Consider the following 21340-nt stretch of genomic DNA (forward strand, 5'->3'; position numbering starts at 1 on the left):
CAAGTCCAGCACTTTGATAGTTGGGAAAAATGTGAATACACTGAGTTTCTACATGTCAGGCCTGAACTTAAAAACTGCTAATTACCTCAATAAGAAGCTAGAAATTATGAAATGGATAAATGAAGCAAAGACCTAGTTGCTTCACACACTCTTAGGAAAATCCCATTGAACATATACAGAACCACCACCTATATACCATATTTCAGACTGAACAAATCCAATGGTAAACTTATTCCTATTTGTTTAGTAAACACTTATTGACTGTATACCATACAGTTGGACAGCAAAAGCACCTAAGATATATCCTTGCTCTCACTTTTAAAAAGAATCAGTCCTGGGGCGCCCGGGTGGCTCACTTGGTTGAGTGTCTGACTCTTGATTCCGTCTCAGGTCATGATCTCATGGTTCATCAGTTCAACCCCTGCGTCAGGCTCTGTGCTGACAGCATGGGGCCTGCTTGGGATTCTCTCTCTCTCTGCCCCTCTCCCGCTCACTAGCTCTCTCAAAATAAATATTAAATAAAAGTTAAAATAAAAGGAATCCATCCCAACATTTATAGACTGTAACTCAAAGCAACATAAAATGTATGTGCCCCAGTACTGCCTTTTAAAGAGAGAAATCATGCATAGATGCACTTAGATAAATTGAGCTTTACTTTCCCAACAGCCCTTAAGGAATAAAATGACCACTGAAGTGGGATTAGGCCTTTTTCAGAGATCAATGTGGCACACTTGAGTACGTATTTATAGGATTAAGCTACCAATACCAAATTTTTAAATAACACTAGAAAAATGGGGAAGAGGTTTAAAGCATCTTATTGTAACAAAATTAGATAAATCTTTAAGAGGAAACAGTGACTCTTACAGGACAATGGAAAGGTCTCGCTTCTTGATTTAACCATAAAGACTGGCTTCCTCAGCTACCAATGACGACAGTGGCCAAAGAATGTATGGCCACCTGACCCTTGTACAGAACAGACAAAATGGGCCATGATTCTCCAAAAAATATAAACCTGTTTCTAGGAACACAGCTCTTAAGTCCTTTATAACGTGCATTTGAGAGTGCATGAAGATTGATTTGATAGGGTTAACATTTATACATAAATGATTTAACATTTAAAAACTTATGATTTAACACATAAATCATATTTAAGCTACCTACAAAGCAGTTATTTTTATAGAGCAAAAATATTGCCTCATTTATTGACTCCATATGTACTGAGATTTGTATTTGCCTAATACTGGACACTCAAATCCCTTCCCTCATTTGTAAACAAGTGGATTTCTTTTTAATCCTTCATGAGCCAACATTTACAGATCCCGACAGCATATTCCCATAGTCCTAAACATCGGCTTTCAGGCCACAAAAGTGATAAAAATTGTGGATTATAATTTTTTTCCTGCAGTGGACATGTACTGCTTTAATAGTAAGTACTAAAAATATATGAGGTGGCATAAGCCCTTGATAGGCATGCTAGTTGAATTTCATTTTTAATTAGGAAAGCTGGCATTACGCACATTCAATGGACTCCACAGCGAGTTACCCAGGTCTAAAGGGCATTCAAACAATTATTCATTTTATCTGGAAGTACGACATGCAATGTCATGGACAAGTTTTCTAGAGTTACAAATTAAAAAGAATTCACACATACTGAACATCTGAACTTTATTAACTCACTTCATGTGCTGGAGACATAAAGATAAAACGAGGCCCTCACCTTCAAACTGGACATGGCCTAAGTAGAAAGAAACTGCTGGAAGACATGGCACCAGCTAGTATGGGGACAAAGCTGGAACTGATAAAGCTGCTGTGCAGGAATCAGAGTCCAAGTCCTAGAGGGCTTGAAAAGGGTCTCAAAAGAAAGGGAGGAAGGACGTCACTGGTCAAGAGAAATCCATGAAATGTCCTTTGACAAGAGAGACAAATACAGAAGATGAGGTTTTTTACTGAAGCAGCAGGAAAGAATTTGTGTCAATAAAATTACTATCAATTAAAGAAAAAAAGAGGTTCGTAATGCTGAGCAGGCAGGCTAGGGCAAGTCAGAGGTGTCCTGTGCCACAAGAGACCTGGGACTTACCAAGAAATTGTTTTGCAGGGATGAGTCCGTGTTCGTTTTTGAAAGCCCTTTCTGGCGAGCAGCGGAACAGGAAAGGAAGGGAAAGACACTGGAATGCAGGTGGACTTACTCTCAATGCAGGAATTTAGGAAGAGAAGCTATTTTGGGGAGACAGACAACAAATTTCATTCCACCCCCCCCCCCCCAATTTCTTAAGAGTTAGAGGGGCCTGGGTTAGATCTGGTGGAAACGTGCAGAAGAAACTGGTGTGTATACCTAGAGCTCACAAGAGTCATGGTGTTACCCACAGCTCAGGTAAGAAAAAGGAAAGAGTTTCAGACTGGGGGAAACACCACCTTAAAGACTCTGAGATTTCTAATACAGTAAGATTTTAACGCAGAAAAAGGGGACAGCCCCAAATGTATGTATTTGAATTTGAGGAAGTATAAGAAATACACTGGAGTCTAACTCAAAACAACGAAGACTTAACTGTGGATATTCCTGTGATGAGCCAAAACCCAGTCATCTTGACCATTTAAAAACAAAAATTAAAGGGGAGGGGTCACTGCAATCTAGAGCAAAGATGTTCAGAATTATGTGAAATAAAGAACAAGTATGTTAAAAGGCTAAAGGGGCAGTGAGGGGGAGGGGAGATTGGTATCATGGTTGGAGTCCAATGTGGATCTGGAAATCTCAGAACATACATAAGGGATACAGATAGTATCTTTCTGCCAAGGACCACAAAGTGCGTGGGGACGGGGAGAGAAATAAAGGTTCAAATACAATACTGTGGGTATGACCAACTGCCTCAGTTAATAGTTGGATGCTTTTCAAGAGGATATAGGGGCACCTGGGTGGCTCCGTCGGCTAAGCATCCCAACTCTTGGTTTCAGCTCAGGTCATGATCTTGTGATTGGGGAGTTCAAGTCCCAAGTTGAGCTCTGCGTTGGCAGTGCAGAGCCTGCTTGGGATTCTCTCTCCCTCTGCCCCTCCGGCATGTTTTCTCTCAAAATAATCAATAAACTTAAAAAAAAAATGGGGGGGGGGGCGGGAAGAAAGAGGATGTCAAGTGGGATTTTTTCAGCAGCAAGGACTTGCCAGATGAAAAGGGGCGAGAATGTAGGAGAGGGTGTTATGGAACATCTAAACACCTCTTCTACAGTATTGTCCTCCATCCTACAAAAGCCACTGCCTCTAGAAGTCCTGGACCTTTTGTTACCAACACGTCCTCATCTGCAAGTACCCCAACTCTCCAACCCCCTTCCTAGAGTCATTTTTGATCCCATGAGGGGCAGGCCACCACAATACCCTTCAATGTCTTTACTTTCCTCCTTACCTGCCTCAGAGTCCACGGTTCCCCCTCAACACAGTTGTCTGCAAAAACCTCAATGGTTTTGAATGCAACTCTTCTACCCAATCTGTACACAGACAGGGCTGGGGGCCACCCCACCCCCAACACACCAACTGGCCTCTTTTTAGGTTTACAACCTCGCCCACAAGTGCTTAATTCTGGTTAGTGAATCTAACTTTCCCTAGATGTCTACTTCACATGCTCCTGTTTCTCCTCAATCCCATCTACTCTTAGGGGGTTGGTTTCTTTTAGAACAAACCCAGTTGAGATAAAATTTACAGTTTATAATTGACCCACATAAAGCATTTAATTCAATGGGTTTTAGTATATTCAGAGTTGGGCAACCATCACAACCTTTAGCATATTTTCATCACCTGAAAAAAACAAATCCTGTATCGCCCATGTCCTTGTGATTGCCCCACGCCTCCCCCCAGGCAACCACATCCCCTGGTTGGTCTCTCTAGATCTGCCTATGCTGTACGTTTCACATGGACGGAGTCCTACAATACGTGATCCTCTGTGACTGTCTTCTTAGTGTATGTTAGTGTATGTTTTCAAGGTTTATCCATGTTGCAGCATGTATAAGTGCTTCGTTTTTTTTTTTTTTAAATTACCAAGGAATATTCCATTATATGTATATACCACATTTTATTTATCCTGGTTGATCATGAAAAGAAAAATTAAGGTTTTTGGAAAAAACTTTTTCACTTACCCACCACCAGCCCGCCTACCAATTTACCTGTACCTGTAACCATATTACTCCTCTGAGAACATCCATGCTCCAAGGGGTTAAGTCTTTTATTCAAACCCTGAACCCATACTCTCTTACCTACATAAGGATTATCAGCTTAGCCAACCTCTCCTTTCTTGCACCAAGTATTTCCCCTCTGATTTTCCAATAATAAAGATGCTGTATTTTCACCCATCTTTTAGAAATAGAAACAGGGGCGTCTGGGTGGCTCAGTCAGTTAAGCGTCTGACTTGTTCATGGGTTTGAGCCCCGCATCGGGCTCTGTGCTGACAGCTAGGTCAGAGCCTGAAGCCTGCTTCAGATTCTGTATCTCCCTCTCTCTCTGACCCTCCCCTGCTCACACTCTCTCTCTCAGAAATAAATAAAACATTAAAAAAATAGAAACAGAAACAAAAACTCCTTTACCCTGTCATCTCAACTGTTCACCTTTTACTGTTCCTATATAAAACAAATCTCCTCAAAGAACCGTTCAAAATCACTGTATCTATTTCCACATCTTCCATGCTCTCCTGCCCCTATGTAACTAGGCTTTTGGATCCATTATTCTGAGGAAATCATTTCCAAAGTTACCCAAGAGCCTTCGTTCAAATCTAGGCAGCAAGTTCCAGGGCTCGTCCTTAACCCACCTATGCACGAACAACAGTTGATACCTCCCCCTCCTTCCTAGGAACTAACTCTATTTGGCTACCAGAATACTGCCCGCTCCCCACCCCCCGCCTCCACTTGCGCTGCACCTTCCAGTATCCTCTGCTGAACAGAACAGTGGTTAAAACCACAGGTGTTGGAGCAATGCTAGCTCCAATTCTGGCTCCACCACTTGTAGCTGTTCACCTGGGAAGGCTACTCATCTGTTTGTGCTTCATCCTCCCCATCTGTAAAATGGGAGTAACTGTACTTCGCTCTGAGGGCTGTAACGCTCACATGACTGACACATGCAAACTCTTTGCAAGACACATACAAACTCCTGGCAACCGGAACTATGTCTGCCTCAATTCTCAGAACTTTATTCTCAACTGCTACGTTGCTGAAGTATTCCTAGGCTCATCCCTCTCACTGTGTCTCTATTTACATTCCCTTCTTAGGTAACCACAGGCTCCTGTGGCTGTGCTGATGGTTTGTGGAGGATACCTGAAATTACATCTCGACTTTATTCACCAAGTTGTTTACTTATCATCTGCACCTCAATTTCCAAGTTAAAATACCCAACATTTTAACTTGATATCCCCTCTGCAGATCCAGTCCTCCTGGACATTCACCCATCTCAAGAATGGAGATTACATCCTATCAACTGCTCACATCGAATACTCAATCTTGACTCCTTTCTCTCATATCCCATATTTAAGTAGTGAAGGCAATTAGGAAGACCCTATCTTTAAAATAAATTCAATGTCCAACCACTTCATTTCCCCCACTGTCCCAGCCCCATGCAACTGTTAACCTGATACTACTGCAACAACATCCACACTTGCGCCCTCCTCCCACTCTTACCAACTCCTGTACTCTGCTTTCTACAGAACAGCCATTATCCTTTAAAACATAGAGACTACAACTCCAACATTCCCAATTACACCCATAACCTGGCCCTTGACAACCTTCTCCAGACTCATAGCCTGCAATCTTTTCTTGGTTCATCTTGCTCCAACCACACTAGCACACTGTGGTCCCTCAAGCCAAGTCCATTCCCATTTCAGCCTCCTTTTGTACTTCTACCTGAAGTATCTTTTCTCTGTATTTCCATAGCTTTCCCCCATTATTTCTTTCCGTATTACCTCCTTAGATGCCCTCTTGGGCCATATACTATTGAAAATAGAACATCCCATGTGAGACTCCTCCAATTTCCCAAGTGTTCTATGTTTTACTCTTCAAAGGAACATCTCCATGTGAAATTATTAGTTTATTTATTATCTAAGTCCCTACTAGAATATAAGCTCTAAGAAGACAGGATTTGTCTTGTTCATTCAGGTATCTCTAGTACCAGGATGGTACCTGGCACACAGTGGCTAATGAATAAAATACACGTAGAATGTATGAATGGTAGTGGCGGAGGTGATGACCAAACTCTTCGAGGAGAAAATATCTCTCAGGCTGCAAGACAAGAGGCTAGAAGGTCCAGGTCTCTCCCCCAGGGTGGTGGTGTCTTTCCATTGTTAACCAACAAAGACCTGAAATTTATTTTGAGAAATTCTGCAATTTTCTTTAACTACCTCCTTTTAAAAAGGTTTCTAGTTGGCAGTTCGTTCTTTTTTGATCTGATCCCAATAAAATGAATGTTACTGTGGCATTTCCATGAGCCTAAAATGAATTCCCACACAAGGAAAAAAAATATACCAACCACTCTTATCTCTCCCACCAATAAACCTAAGATCCCTAAGCATGCATATGTATGCATAATTTTTAAAAAACATTAAGTGTTTTTCTTCATCCCATACAGTCAGAAAACCGAAGTAACAGTGCAACCCATACGTGTATTTCCTTTGCCTAGATTTCACTGTTTAGTAACATTTAGAGCGTAACTATTCTGAAAAGGCTCCCAGGCAATTCTTAGTAGGCACTATGTTTGGAGCACAGAGGAACAAAAGAGTAAGGAGCTAGTTTTCAGAGGCTGAGAAAGCACATTTTAGATAGTATTATACATTAAGATTATACCAAAAAAATTGTGCTTAGGACATTAATGAGAAATCTTTTAAGAGAAATTTGAGTTTTCAACAGTAAGTAATGCAAGTATATAGAGGAGGTGTATCTATTTTTAGCAGAGGAATATATTATGTTTTGCTAAATTCCAATATACAAAAACCAGAATTTCAAATGAAGAGAAAGCAGACAGATTATTTTAAAACGACTCCTTGGCTTTTTGCAAAATTATGTACAATAGGTTTTGTCTGGTCAACTTCCCTATTGTTCACTTACAGTGACTTAATTTTAGGATTTGTATACAAACTGCTATTTTACCAGAACTGGCAAAATGTAACAGCTCTTAGAGTTAAGAGTTGCACTATTTGAGTTGAGAAGTTTGGAGTAAACAATTAACCTATCACTGAATGAGATTTTCTACAGGGACTATTACTTTCAATGTTAGCTGGGAAAAAAAAATCTTACCTGAAATTCTTCACAGCCACATCTCTGTCTACAAAAGCACTCTACAGAGCACAGAGTGTCTGCCCTCCCACCTTCCTCAAGCCCAAAGTGATGGATGTCGAAGAGACTGAAATTTGAGAGAGACTCCAGGCTATAGCTCTATAGCCCAGGAAGTACAGAGGGACACGGAGACAACGGATAAGCAGCTTCAAGTTTTTGTACAAGACCCTCCCTGTGGTTTTCACCTGAAGTACTTCACCTTCTGAGAAAATACAGGGTATTTACCCATAGATTTAAATCCAAGGCAAGTACCTGTTGTGGATTCATAGTTATTAAATACTGTATCCACTGAACAATGTTATATACCAAGTTGAAGGTACTGTGATGACTATTTAGGAACCATTTCTACTATAGAACACTAGTGGAATAATTACCAATGTAATATTTAGAGTACCAATTTGAATACTTTAAAGCTTTGAAAGAACACTTTATAGGATAAAGTCACCAGATTTTGGGGAGTACCAAAACAAATCTCTAGTAGATACCTCTAGCATCTAATTTAAAATAACCAGACATTGACAAAGTTCACAGTAAGAAAAAAAAAAATACTAAAATGTAGAAGTATTAAAAATTAGGTATTATCATTAAAAAAACACTTTCCAAAGGATTTTCTTCAGGTTTTCTTTGAATGTTATTCACACTAGTTTGGTGCTCTAATGTTCTAATTTAAATATTGTTAAAAATCAAAATTCTGACAGAGAAATCCAAGCTAAGTGAAATTATCACAGATCAAATATCAATTTCAAAGTAATTATAGAATGTGATGGTAAAACTATTCAGCTTCTAGGCAGTTTTAAGGACTGTAACTATTACAATAAAGCAAACATGCCTGTTTAATTATTCCAAACCAATTCTGTGCACATAATTTCCTGAAGTGTCCAAATTTGGGAACATCGACTCAAATGCCTGAGTTCATGCAGGGATGCGTAGAAATCAAGCCTGAAGGGCATCACACACTGTCTAGCAATTCAGCCTGGAGGCCACCAATTTGTGACTTCTGCTTTAGATCTTTGGTAACAAAAATTATCAGTAAGTAGGAAGCAATCTGAGAAAAACCCAATTCTTATGAATTTCACCATCAGCTATAGCAGTATGACAAAATTAGGGAAGAATCTGCATATTAATAATGAATAAATGACAAGAGAAAAGCCTTTAATTTTCCACAAAAGGAATGAGTCCAAGTTAGTATAATTTTCCCTTGAAAAGGTATTTTGGATATACTGGTAACAGAGTAGAGATAGGTAACACAAACAAACATTTTTTTTGTGTATTTCTTTTTTATTGTCTGGAACACCAAAGTAACCCAAATTTCACATTTACAATGAACTTTTTAATAAAAATACTATACATATTAGAGATAACATGTTATACAAAAGTTTCTGAAAAGTAAACACATACACTTATACAGTAGAGAATAAACTGAATTGCTGTTATCATTAATATTCCTTCTCTCCTAAATGATTAACAACTGTAGACGGTTACCAACAGCTCTGAGGACCATCACTACTCTAGCTATCTTGGTGTGTGAGCTAAGAATGGATTTCTTTAAAATCAAGTGATAATGAATTATTGTTATGCATGATATAATTTCGTATTTTCGATTATCAGTTACTAAAATACTCAGAATTCCAACAACATGGAGATTTAGTTCTACACAAATCTGGTAGTATGGGCTACTTGAGCCCAACTCCAGAAAAAGGTAGTCATCACTTCCAAACTAAAGCACACACTTCCATCTGATCATTCGGAAAATTCTTTAAGCCAAACCATCTTTGCAGCACTCACTGCCTCCTCCCAGTATAATCAGGCTATACTACTAAATTTTAGGAAATCTGTTGAACATTTGTTTGGTCCCCACTACTTTAAAAGTATTAGTACCAAGTTTCAGTAATTAAGATCTGAGAATTTAGTTAAGTCTCAAGGACAGGTTCATCTCCCCTTACTAGAAAACTATCTGAGTATTGTTAATAAAAAGAATACAGATATCATATTGCGTGCTATTTCAGTGAAATATCACTATGAACAACATAAATTTTCTCAGTACAACAACTGATGGAACTTTAATATGTGTCAACTTATGACCTGGTCTAATCTACCATGAAAAGATCTGAGGCAACTATGTAAAGACACATTTTTTTCCTTAAAAAGCTTGCTTCCTCTGCCAACAAATAAAACAGTTTAAAACGAATCACAGGGGCGCCTGGGTGGCTCAGTCGGTTAAGCGTCCGACTTCGGCTCAGGTCATGATCTCACGGTTCGTGGGTTCGAGCCCCGCGTCGGGCTCTGTGCTGACTGCCAGCTCAGAGCCTGGAGCCTGCTTCAGATTCTGTATCTCCCTCTCTCTGACCCTCCCCTGCTCACGCTGTCTCTCTCTCAGAAATAAAAACATTAAAAAAAAAAAAAAAACCCCAAATCATAGCTAAAGTAATATTTTAGAATTACAAAGTATAGATATTCTTCTCTAGGTATTCTAAGTATCCCTTATGACACTCCTTACCTGTAATAAGCACCCACCATTCACTGACAGCCTAGCCTGTGGCAGGCTCCGTGTGTCAGTTGTTTACATACACAAGCCCAGTGAATCACCACAACACCCTGGTGTGTCATTTTTATTCCCCCCCCCCCTTTTTTTCTTTTTACAGATGAAGAAACTGGAGTTTCATATCACCTTCTAGGCTTAGAGTTTTCTGGTACAGCATAGCATTTCTTTTTATTATCGTAAGAGAAAACATTAGAGCACCAAGAGGAAACTTGAAAGCATCTTATTGCTAATATTCTGTTACCCTGGTCACCATCAACAACCTCCCACCCTGAGCAGCAATGCTTCAGAACTGCCATACGGCATGTGGGCACTGCACTCCTTTATCAACAGGAGGCAACTGTGATTACTCTTTTGGATAAATCCTCCTTTATTTGCACACACATTAAGGTCTCCTTTCTTTAAAAGGTCAAATTTTATGGGAATTTCTTTTCAAGATTTCTAGTTGAGGGAACACAAAAGGCTTTCTTTCTTGTGACTGAAATTAAGTTACTGCATTTTACTTAAAAGTACTCATTTTAACAAAAACAGTTTTCGTTTTTATGTTATGTCACACTTTAATCATTCCAGATTTGGAACAGCCTTTAATTTTTAAGTTTTGTTTTCAAAGTTATAGACAAACAAGTGAGGTACAAACAGCCCTGCATTGAAAACCATCTATCTATCCACTTATTCAAGTAACGACTGGCCCTCTCTCACAGAGTTTCCATTCTAGTACGTATTTGAGAAAGGGAGGGAAGGAAAGACACATAGAATTATGTCAAGTAATGGTAAATGCTAAGTGCTTAGGTTAGTAGGTTTGGTTCCAAGCTCACCAACTTTTGATCTGTGCTTTATTTTGTTTCACATGTTGGATGCAGAGTTCAGATTATGCACTTCGGTTGTGATAAGAAATAAAGGGCAGAGTGGTCAAGACCTAAATGTTAAAGCAGGAGCAGGCTACTTATACTTCATACTTATTTGAAAGTAGTGGTTATTAAACTCTTAGGGATGAAGAAATCTTTCATTCAGAGAGTTTACTAAGACCAGAAAAAAAGCACAAATGCATGCCATTTTGTAAATACTCTCCCATGGCCTAATATCCACGGATGACAGACTAGGAAATTTCACTACAAAGAAAATTCATAATCAGGGGTGCTGGTGTGAAGTGGAGAAAAGCGGCCGATCAGAAAAGTCAAGCCAACTCTGATTCTGTGATTCTTATGCAACTATCTTATTACAAATATGAAAAACGAAACTGAGATCCAAAGACATTAACGTTTCCCGGATCCTAGAACAATGTTCCTTCTACTACATGATTTTCATTTATACCGTAGACCCCTTAGGCAATTTCCTCATTAAACACTAGTATTTTCCATCTTTACGATGACTACTGCTACAATACTGGTGACAAGTTTTAATCCCAAATTCTCTTTCACCATTACCCAGTCTGTGTACTAGAGGAAATAAAAATCAAGTTTATTATCGGACTAAGCTTAGTCTCAGAGAGGGCAGAAGACAGCATGCCATTTAAAAACAAATTGATTTTTATTATAAATATAGTATATGCACAAAGTAAAAATTTCCAACAGCACTGAAAGGTGTAAGTGAAAAGTAAAAGTCCTGAATCACAAACTAATGTCCTATAGTCCTAACATCCCATAGTCCTACATCTCAGAGGCAACTAATGTGCTCTCTCCTAAAAAAAAAAGATCTAAGATTATGAAAGCACATATGTACACATACATATACCTCTGAAAAATACAATGGGCTCACAGGACTAGAATGTTATAATGCTAAGGATGATTTAACTACCCATTTGGAGAATCAAGCGTTAATTACACTTGGCAAAACCACTTCAAAATACAGCAATTTATTAATGTAATAGATTAATAACTCTAACAAGTCTATAAGATGTAACAAATCTATAAAATAATCATTTATAATTCAAGCAAAGGTAAAGCCTCTTAAAGACATAAACAATCTAAATCACACTTCCCTTGATCGTGGCAGTAAAACTGTGGGTAAAGAGTACCAACAGATAAAACTAGCAGGAGAAAACTGAAGGGTCAGTGAGAAAGCATTACCCTAGGCTGTACAAGTGTCATTCAGACAATAAAGCCATTTTATTACATGTATCTAAGAGAAGTTCTTTGCTGGCCAAGAGAAAGCTACTACAGCCCAGGGTTTTAGAAAAATTGGTCCAGAGAGGAAAAAAATTCTATGTTGTCAAAGAAATGCTATCTCTTTATAAAGCTGAATGTCTGGGGTTTTAATCATGGACTTTGTACCAATCCCTTCTGTCAGAGATTCATCACTTTCCTATAGCAAATTAAGATGTACAAATCCACACTTTTATTCAGGACAAACAGGATTTCATCTTAGAGGCTGTCTCTGGGGCTACTCTTGGTAATGACCAAGTGCACATATTTAAGAGGAAGCTCTTCCTCAGAGAAATGAGCATTGTTCTTTAAAAAAACCTAACTTGGGTGGGGGGAAAAAAACTACTGATAAAAAAATTAACTTACCAAGAAGTGAAACAGGCTGCGTTACAGGAGGGGTGGGCAGATTCGTGGGTGCAGCAGGTGGCACAGCGGAGCCATACATTTTCGCACTGTCACCAGACTCGGCGTTTCCTCTAGCCCCAGACACCACTGTTGGAATGGGATTTCCAATAGATAAGTCTTTTGTAGTGTCTTCATTTATACCAGCGATAGTAGCTAAGGAATATAATTACATCAACATGTGAAGCTGAATAATTATCTCCCCAGTCAACATTCTCCTGCCACACTCTAGACCCTATTACTGGTCCACTCTCCCTCCTACTCCCAACACCAAGAGGACTAGTGAACACAAAAGGAAAACATGCTTACAGTTTGGGATGCTTATTGGTGGAGTGTGAGGAGGAGGAATGGATACGGGTGGAGTTATAGGAGGTGGGGGTCCAGGAGGAAGAAAACCTACAATAAGAAAAATAATGTCAACGTATGTTGTGTCCCCTGATTTGGGGATCTAAAAAGAATGTCTTCTTAAACAACTCACTGTACCTGGTGGTAAATGCATCGGGTTAAATCCTGGGCGCAAAAACGGTGGGGGCGGCGGCGGCGGCGGCACACCGGGAGCGAAGCCCGGAGGAGGAATGCCCAAGGGAGGCGTGAAAGCGGGGGGCTGGAGAGCACCAACTACGGGAGGCCCTGGCTGATGCGGCGGGACCTAAAGACCAAGGAAGAATAATGAAGCCAAGGACCTAGCCACCCTCCCACCCGTACGGTAAGGAGAGATGAAGATCTTGTTTATTTCGAAATTTTTGATTCTGTGAGTAAATTTATCTAGTAACAGGTGGTAATTAGTACTCCCTCTAAAGGACAGTCCTCAAATTTCTGTTCTCTAGGACAGCAAATTCACACTGTACCTCACAAGCATCTCCTGGTGTCCTGACGGAACACGCTATGTTAAAAAATGTACTATGGTCAGGTCAGTAAATTTGAGAACTACAACTCTAAGAAAAGCGACCTGGCAACTTGTAGGGATTAAGATCACAGGTCCTGGGGTGAAACTGCCTGCCCCCTTCCTGCTTTTAACTAGCTTTGTGACCTCAAGTGCCTCAGTTTACTCATCTGTAAAATGAAAAATATGCCAACCTCACATAATTATGGGGATTACAGAGGGAATACATGTTAAGTGCTGGTGCCTGTCACTTAAAAAACACCCTACAAATGTTAGCTATTAAAAAATATATATATGACCAATTTTAACAGATTAGTCAGGTTTCTTTAAATGAGTGGTGATATACACTGAATCTTATTTAGAATCTGTGCTGGAAGGGCCTGTCCAAAAGATGAACTAAAGAGTCTGTCAATGTAGGGAATCTATTTATAAAATATCAGCACTAAGTATGTATCAAAGCATGTAATTTTCTCCTTACACTAGGAAAATCAAGAGGCTACGTAACCCGCTTTTGTGATAGCTCAGATTTATCTGATTCAGATTTAATGTGAAAAACTGAAAAAGGTACGGAAAAGCAAGAAAAATCTAATAGATCAGATAAAACTGTGGGTCAAGTACCTACAATTTTTTTACCGAAAGGTTGTTCATTATTGAGCTCTTATAATTTAACACACACTACCTCATTTAATCCTCAAAACTCTGACTTAGGAAGAACTCTGACCTAGGAAGAATACCAGAGCCAAAGCCAAGAGGGGGAGCTTGTGCATTTGTAGATAGGGAATTAAAGCTTAGGTGATCTGCCCAATGTCACATTGCTGAGAATAAACAATTGAGCTGGGATTCAAACTACATTCTGTCAGAATCTAGACTGTCTCCTCCCAAGTAATAAATGCACTGACTGACCACACAGTTTATGAACATACCTTCGTGTTAAATGGCACTCAATTTATTAAACAGCTCTCACTCATCCATTAAAAAAAATTTCATGACAGAACCACCCAAACTGAAGATTAAGAGACTCTCTTTCTCTCAAAACATCTGCTTGTTGGGTATATATCCAAGTTCCCTCAGAACATAAACTACCCAAAGAATAAAGATCCAATAAAAGAAAACAAGAGGAAGCTGAATACAAGCAATGCTATTAGGTTTGCATCTTAAGTCGGAAACATTAGGAAGACACTGAATAATCTAGACAGATGCAAAGCAATATAAATTGATTTTACTGATGTTTATGAAAAAATGTGTTAGTTTATCAACAGTAGGTCTGACATACCAAAATATTATTAACATGCACACATATGTGTTCGTGTCTTTTAACACTGACATAGACATACATCTATACTAAGAGTTAGAAAAGTTTTTCGGTCACTTACAAGTTTAAGTAACGCCCCAAATACTCTTACCTGTGGAGGTGGCACTGTTATAGGCGCGGGAACAGGAATAGGAGGCACAGGCACTGGCAAAGGTTTAGGTATGGGTGATACTGGTTCTGTATGGGACGTTTCTGCCCCTCCGTTTTGAGCCACTTCATTTTCATGCTTCTTGGGGATTCCTTTCCAATCTAGGATTTAAAAATATTTAACAGTAAAACTTTACCATTTTTTTAAATAACTTTGCATCTAGAATTATTTTTAAAATGATTATATAAAAAAATCAGCAGTCTCATTATGAAAGAAATGCCTGTGCTAATCTTAACTAAATGAATGAACAATAACAAACATGCAAAAGAATGCTTATTGTGTGTCAGGCACTGTTTGAAGCACTTTCTGTATGTATTCCTTCAATGAATTCTCATAACCATCTAGAAGTAGGTCCCGTTATTATTCCCATTATACAAATGAGGAAAATAATTTGGAAATTGAGGAAAACAAGGTCACATACTAACAAGCAGCAGACTTGTTAGTCAAGACTCAACATAACACACAACTGGATCCAGGGTCTATGTTTTTTGTTTTGTTTTGATTGACGCAGGGTCTAGGTTTTTAACCATGATAGTGTATTAGCTGGATTAAAGATCCCAGGAGGGAGGAGCAAGATTCTGTGCACCCCAACCAGAGCCTGTGCCAAAATGTTTGGCACACAGTAGACCCCTGATATATATCTGCCTGAATGGAAACCTAGCTCTACCTACCCTTTTAAAAAGAAGTTTATCTGAGAGAGAGAGAGAGAGAGAAAGAGAGAAAGAGAGAAAGCAAGCAGGGGAGGTAAAGAAAGAGAGAGAACCCCAAGCAGGCTCTACACTGTCATCACAGAACCAGATGCAGGGCTGGAACTCATGAACCATGAGATCATGACCTAAGCTTAAATCAAGAGTTGGACGCTTAACAGAGTGCATCACCCAGTAGTTCCAACCTAACTCGCCCCTTAAGTGAAGGCATCACGCACTGGGGGGAAAGAGGTCATGGTACGGGAATGGCTCAACATTGCTTCATCTCTTTTTTGCTCTCCAACCAACTCTGCTTGCTTGAAACTCCTTAAGTCTCTTGCTTTATTTTGCCATACCACCCTGCACTTCTCATCCAGCTATCTATCAATTCCCAGGTCATGCCCACACATGCTATTTTCCCCACTGTAATCCTACTGTCAATCCAGATTTTTAATAGTCATGCCATAGGTAACTGCACTTTCTCATCTTACATGTTTACTTTCAATCGCTTCTCTGGACATTTACATGCTTTCAAAGAAATTATTATGAAGCACTGGCTTAAAGCAATACCAATAATGCTCAGTTTAAGACTCATTTGGATCTGCTAGGTCTTCACAGTGAAAAATCCTATTTAATTTTTACTTAAATACTTAATACTGTAATTAATGATTAACTCCACAATCAGTATTATTTCATTTGTGTCTGAATCTATCCCACTAAATATAAGTCGCATTAAGGGCAAAGACCATATCTATCTGTCTCATGCACCATTGTTTCCTCAGTTTTTAGTGGAGCAAACGGCACATAGTGGGTACTTGAAAAATCTCAAAAATCCCTACAGCAAAGAATGAAACATTTTTCACATGCACTATCAAGAAAACAGATGAATTTTAAAGAACTAAAATATTGCTTTACCTGGATTAAGTGTATCACTGTCCAACATTCCTCCTTCACAAAAACTCTCCAGTTCTTCAGGCTTGACTTTGTCCCATGGAATATAAGTAACACCCAGTTCTACATCCCAATACTGCTTATAATCTGCCTTTATTCCTTTGTTTAAAGCCCAGGCAATCTATATCACCATCAGTTTAACATAAAAAGAAAGGATGGGGAAAAAAAGTCAGTTCTGAGAATTAACCATTCCTCACATTTCTAATCACTCAGACATGGGCAGCAAGGGAGTAATCTGCCCTATTCCTGGGTCACTTTGATGCTAGGAAATTGGTTAACCTTTTCTCCTCCTACTTTGTTCTCGTGGAATTTAACTGGCATCACCTCCATATCACTCCTCCAACCATTCACTCCCCAATCCAGCCAACATAAAACTTAGAGAAAAGGAAAATAATGTTTATTGGGGAAAGCTGAAGTTTCCTGTATAGCCCAGCACATGGGGACCACTTTCCAAAGTCTTGGGTACTGTGAAATTATTTACCATTACACAAAATCCTTTTGCAGTATGATCCAAGGGTACAGCGCTGAGGCAATGCGGACTCTGGCCCCTTACAGGAAGAATACCAATGTACCTATTATCTTTATCTCTGTTGAATATTTTTAAGTTTATTCTAAGAATGAGATGGCAAACTTTAAAACTAAAATGTGTAAAAACCAAAAATACCTTGCATTTAAACATTTAACATTTCAAATTAAAAGTTTTTAATTTTATGTTACCTTTTAGGAGATAAACCTCTTAAATAGCTACACATGAAATGCCTTAGTGTCCAAAATCAGTTTTTAAAAAGCCAAGTAATACTATGTGTTAAATGTAAAATAATAAGGTATAAAAATATACCTTTATGGATTTCTGGTTCACTTTATAGTTTCCTCGGCTCAGTTTCTGCAGGGCGCGATAAGCATCTTGCCTATGAACCATAACAATATAGGCACAACCTCTTGGAGGAATCATCTGTTCCAAAACATTTTAATATTATAAAATATAATAAAATCAAAGAGCAACAAGAGAAAATAAATACTAAATAACTAGTTCCAACATCCCCAACTCCCCTGCCCATTACCCACCCTCCCCAGCCAGGATTTTATAATCTGAGATTACCTTGTTATAAACTGGCAAGTCAAGTTTGGTCTCAACTATCAACTTTTAAAAAAACCTATGGTTCTCCAAGTTTTGTTAATACAGATTTTTCTAGAGAAAGGTTTTAAATTAAACTTGGTTATCCAAGAAATGTGGTTAAATGCAGAGAATGCTAAGCATGGACTCAACACCTATACTCTAGCTACATCTACTACAAAGCTGGGCAAATTTTAACCTGGGCTTCAAGTCTTTAACTTTGTAAAATGGCATTAATCACACCTGTCCACTGTCATTACATTAACTTAATAAACACTCACATTAATTGATTCAATTGGACCAAACTCTTCTAGGAGACTTGCAACATCTTGCTGAGTAGTCCTTTTGTCCAGCTGTCCCACCCAGAGTGTAGTGCTACAAACTTAAAATAAAATTATAATCATAAAAATATACACATCTGGTAATGCGCAGCACGATACTTTTCTACAGGGGAAAAGAAAATCATTATAGAGAAAATGCGTAGGTTACAGGATACCATCAGGTTAAGTAGCAAATTCTATACGCATCTAAAAAAAACTCTAGTAAATTATAGTAGTACTTCCAGAAATGGAGTAGGATGATGAATAACATAAGAGCTGAAAAAGTCTCTTTCTTTTGTTGACAGATCTAAAGATTTCATTGATGAAAATGGGCCAGACACAATAACCTGCCCAAGGCCACCCCTGGCAAGTGAGAAGACCTGATCCAACTCTCAATCAACAACCAGGCCGGTGCTTCTGTCCACTGCTACAGTTGTCCCTTTCTGACAGTCGAGTGTACACAGTGGTTTTTCTCTTATGTTGTGTTCTATGTAATAAAACTTACAGAATCAGAAGCTTTACATACACCCTTCTTGTAGTATAAATTAGAATTTCAACTTATAACTGCTAATCTGTATCAAGAATGTGTCTAGCATACCTTATTAAACATATTCTAAACACATGATGATATTCAGGAGATAATGCAAGGTAATCTAGTCTGTAAAACCATAAATCTTTATAAAAGAGTTAGTTAATCTGGGAAAAAAGGAAAACCTTGCCATGATGTGAAAGAGACCTAGTTAATTGCTTTCAATTTCATAAAGCCATGCTATTATTTTATTCCTCATCACTATTAGTTTGATTTACTCCTTACTTGCTTCTTTATAACTGGCTTAACATATCAAAGCAAACTCAAGGATGTACACCAAAGCACAAACAAACAAGATATGATAGAGCAGTCATTTGCTATCAGTTAAAAAACATTTTAAACTTGAACATGAAAAAATAACACAAGAACTTTAATTTACCACTTGCAGTTTCTGGTTTGATTTGAGGAAGGCCTTTTTGTCGGCGTTCTCTTTCTTTTTCTCGATCTCGCCTTTCTTGGGACCGAGACCTAGGCGAATGTCGGCGTCGATCTCTGGACCGAGAACGAGAACGGCGATGACGGGACCTTCGCGATCTAGAGCCAGATCGAGATCGCCTTCTTTTTGGTGACCTAACATTTTCATGAGGAAGAGAATGAACACAACATGGAGAAAAAACAGAAAAGGTATCTATATATCTATATATAACTAAATAGTTTAATGTTTAGATATGTAATAATTCAGTAGCAAGGAATTCATTTTGAAGGTTTTTAACATGTTGAAAGTTAGAAACCATGCACATATTTTAAATGTGATAAATAAGGTTACTGGCATATATAAGTATGTCTCATCTTCGATAACTTGGTACTAGACTGAATTACATACTGGTAGTGTTAGAGGCTGTCATCATTGAGATACACTTCTACTACAGATATCTATCTTCTCAGTTAACTTCTTTTCTGCAGCAATTAAATCAATATCTGATTATAGTATTGCTTACTATCTTTCCATTTCTGTCGGCTGGAAAATTTGTGAAGGAACTGTGAATACATAATTCTTACTCTGTATAGCTGCATGTAGACAGTACAGCAACTCAAGGGGTAAAAGCAGGGGTGAGATGACCGACCTTAGTTTTTCTTATTACTACTTCTGCCCCCATTCTACACATACAGACACACAAATAAACCAAATGTTATTTTACTAACACTGCATATCTAAAAGTAATTGTTTTGATTTTAATCATTCTAAGACATAGATGACTGGAAAAACAACTTCTATCAATTACCTGGATGCTGACCTAGATCTCGACTTTCTGTTATCAGACATGTGTCGCTTAACTTCTTGGATACAAGGTTGTTCTACTTCCATTTCCTTGAAAAAAACAAAACCAAAAACAACCACCCATCATTAAATGAGAAAAGTGGAAATTATAAAGGTAAGAAAACAAAATCTAAAAATTGCTAAATTACCTACCTATCTCTTGCCCTGAAACATTTATTTTGGATACTTGACATCACATTATTAGTTTAACAATGACTATCCATCAGTGGGGAAAAAAATTTATTAGGTTTACAAGATTAGAAGAAACACTTCCAGACAAACACATCTGGAAATTTGTACAAGTTATATACTATTCTAATAAACCATTGACTACAGCAATGAACTAGGCATTGGTTAAGCATTCTACACTCTACCTCAATCCTCACAGAATCCTATGGAAATTGGTATTACTATGTTCACCTTCCACATGAAAAACTTGAGGCACAGAGAGGTTAATAGATGCCAAACAAAATCTTTCTTCACATTCAAAAATAAAGATAACAAGCAAACAGGCAGGAATCTACACGTTAAGTTGAAGCAATCAAAAAGATCATGAATCCGAGAATATAGTTTTACCTGATGTGTCTTCTGTGGAAGTGGTTCATTTGGCGTCTGAAAAGCAGCTTGGAAAGGCTGCTGCACGGGTGGAGTTGGAGGAATCACAGACTGAGCCATGGGAGGAAATGGAGGTGTAGGAAGAAGGCCAAAACCTGGCATCTGTCCATTAGGAGGAAGTGGAACCTTTTGAATTTGAAGAAAGCACATGAGTAGATTTTAAGTAATAGCTACCAAAAATAATTAAGAAAGCCTTCAGTTACTTGATATACAATTAAAATATCTTCAGGGTGCCTTGGTGGTTCAAGTGATTGTGCAGTCGACTCTTGATGTCGGCTCAGGTTATGATCTCACGGTTCACAGGTTCATGGTTTCAAGCCCCAAGTCCGGCTCTGCGCTGACAACACTAAGCCTGCTTGTGATTCCCTGTCTCCCCACCTCTCTCTGCCCCTCCCCAACTTGCGTGCATACACATACTCTCTCTCAAAATAAACAAACATTTAAAACAACCCTACCCTAAAACATCTTCAGTAAATTTTCATCAAAAGAAAACTGTAGTGAGATGCAAAGATTAATAATTTCCATAGGTGTAATATTTACCTGAAGAACCGTTACATATCCAATTATAGGTTAAAAATCCTGTAACTTTTAAAAATTATAAATACAAAGGTTTGACTTTATATATTTAAAGACACATTTATATGAGGAACAACAATGACAGACTAAACTTAAAAGTCAGAGAGGTACTGTATTGCAAACTATCTCCTTTCAACTTCAAAGGCAATTAATTAAGCCTTTTGGGAGGAAGAGTGGCTACAGCAATGACACGTATAGGTTCACTTTTTAAAAATTTACTTCAAGGCGAGTTTCAACAAATGTGCCTACTTTTAGGGCTTAAAATATCATAATAATGCAAGCAAGCCACAACATAATGTATTTCGGCAGGTGCTGGTCCAATACCAACAAAATTAAAAGTATAATTATAATCGTCACAAAGAAGTATTCCTTCTAATTTTAAACTATCAGTAACTGTCAAACATTTGGAAATACGTACACAGGTTTTTGTCAGATTTTAAATAGACTTACTTATAAAATACTTCTCAAACTTCATTCATCAAGAAATCATCAAAATCAGTATCATTTTCATAT

At 38.3% G+C, this 21340-nt stretch overlaps 1 protein-coding gene across 3 annotated transcripts in view; it reads right to left on the minus strand.

Moving 5' to 3' along the window:
* SCAF4 (SR-related CTD associated factor 4) overlaps positions 1–21340 on the minus strand; it is a 59862-nt gene that overhangs the window by 2900 nt on the left and 35622 nt on the right. The window contains exons 10-19 of one of the 3 annotated variants that reach the window (XM_039228843.1): positions 20213–20377; positions 19614–19687; positions 18758–18948; positions 17751–17851; positions 17194–17307; positions 16320–16476; positions 14662–14819; positions 12859–13024; positions 12685–12771; positions 12340–12531 (exon numbers count right to left, since the gene is read on the minus strand). In XM_039228843.1, the coding sequence (XP_039084774.1) occupies positions 12340–12531; positions 12685–12771; positions 12859–13024; positions 14662–14819; positions 16320–16476; positions 17194–17307; positions 17751–17851; positions 18758–18948; positions 19614–19687; positions 20213–20377 (1405 nt within the window). Of the gene's footprint in view, positions 1–12339; positions 12532–12684; positions 12772–12858; positions 13025–14661; positions 14820–16319; positions 16477–17193; positions 17308–17750; positions 17852–18757; positions 18949–19601; positions 19688–20212; positions 20378–21340 lie in introns of all 3 variants that reach the window. The other 2 variants (XM_039228851.1, XM_039228834.1) reach the window with 2 other exon arrangements.

This window comes from Hyaena hyaena, unplaced genomic scaffold, assembly GCF_003009895.1.
Source record: "Hyaena hyaena isolate Hyena2069 unplaced genomic scaffold, ASM300989v1 scaffold_2, whole genome shotgun sequence".
In the NCBI taxonomy this organism is placed as follows: domain Eukaryota; kingdom Metazoa; phylum Chordata; class Mammalia; order Carnivora; family Hyaenidae; genus Hyaena; species Hyaena hyaena.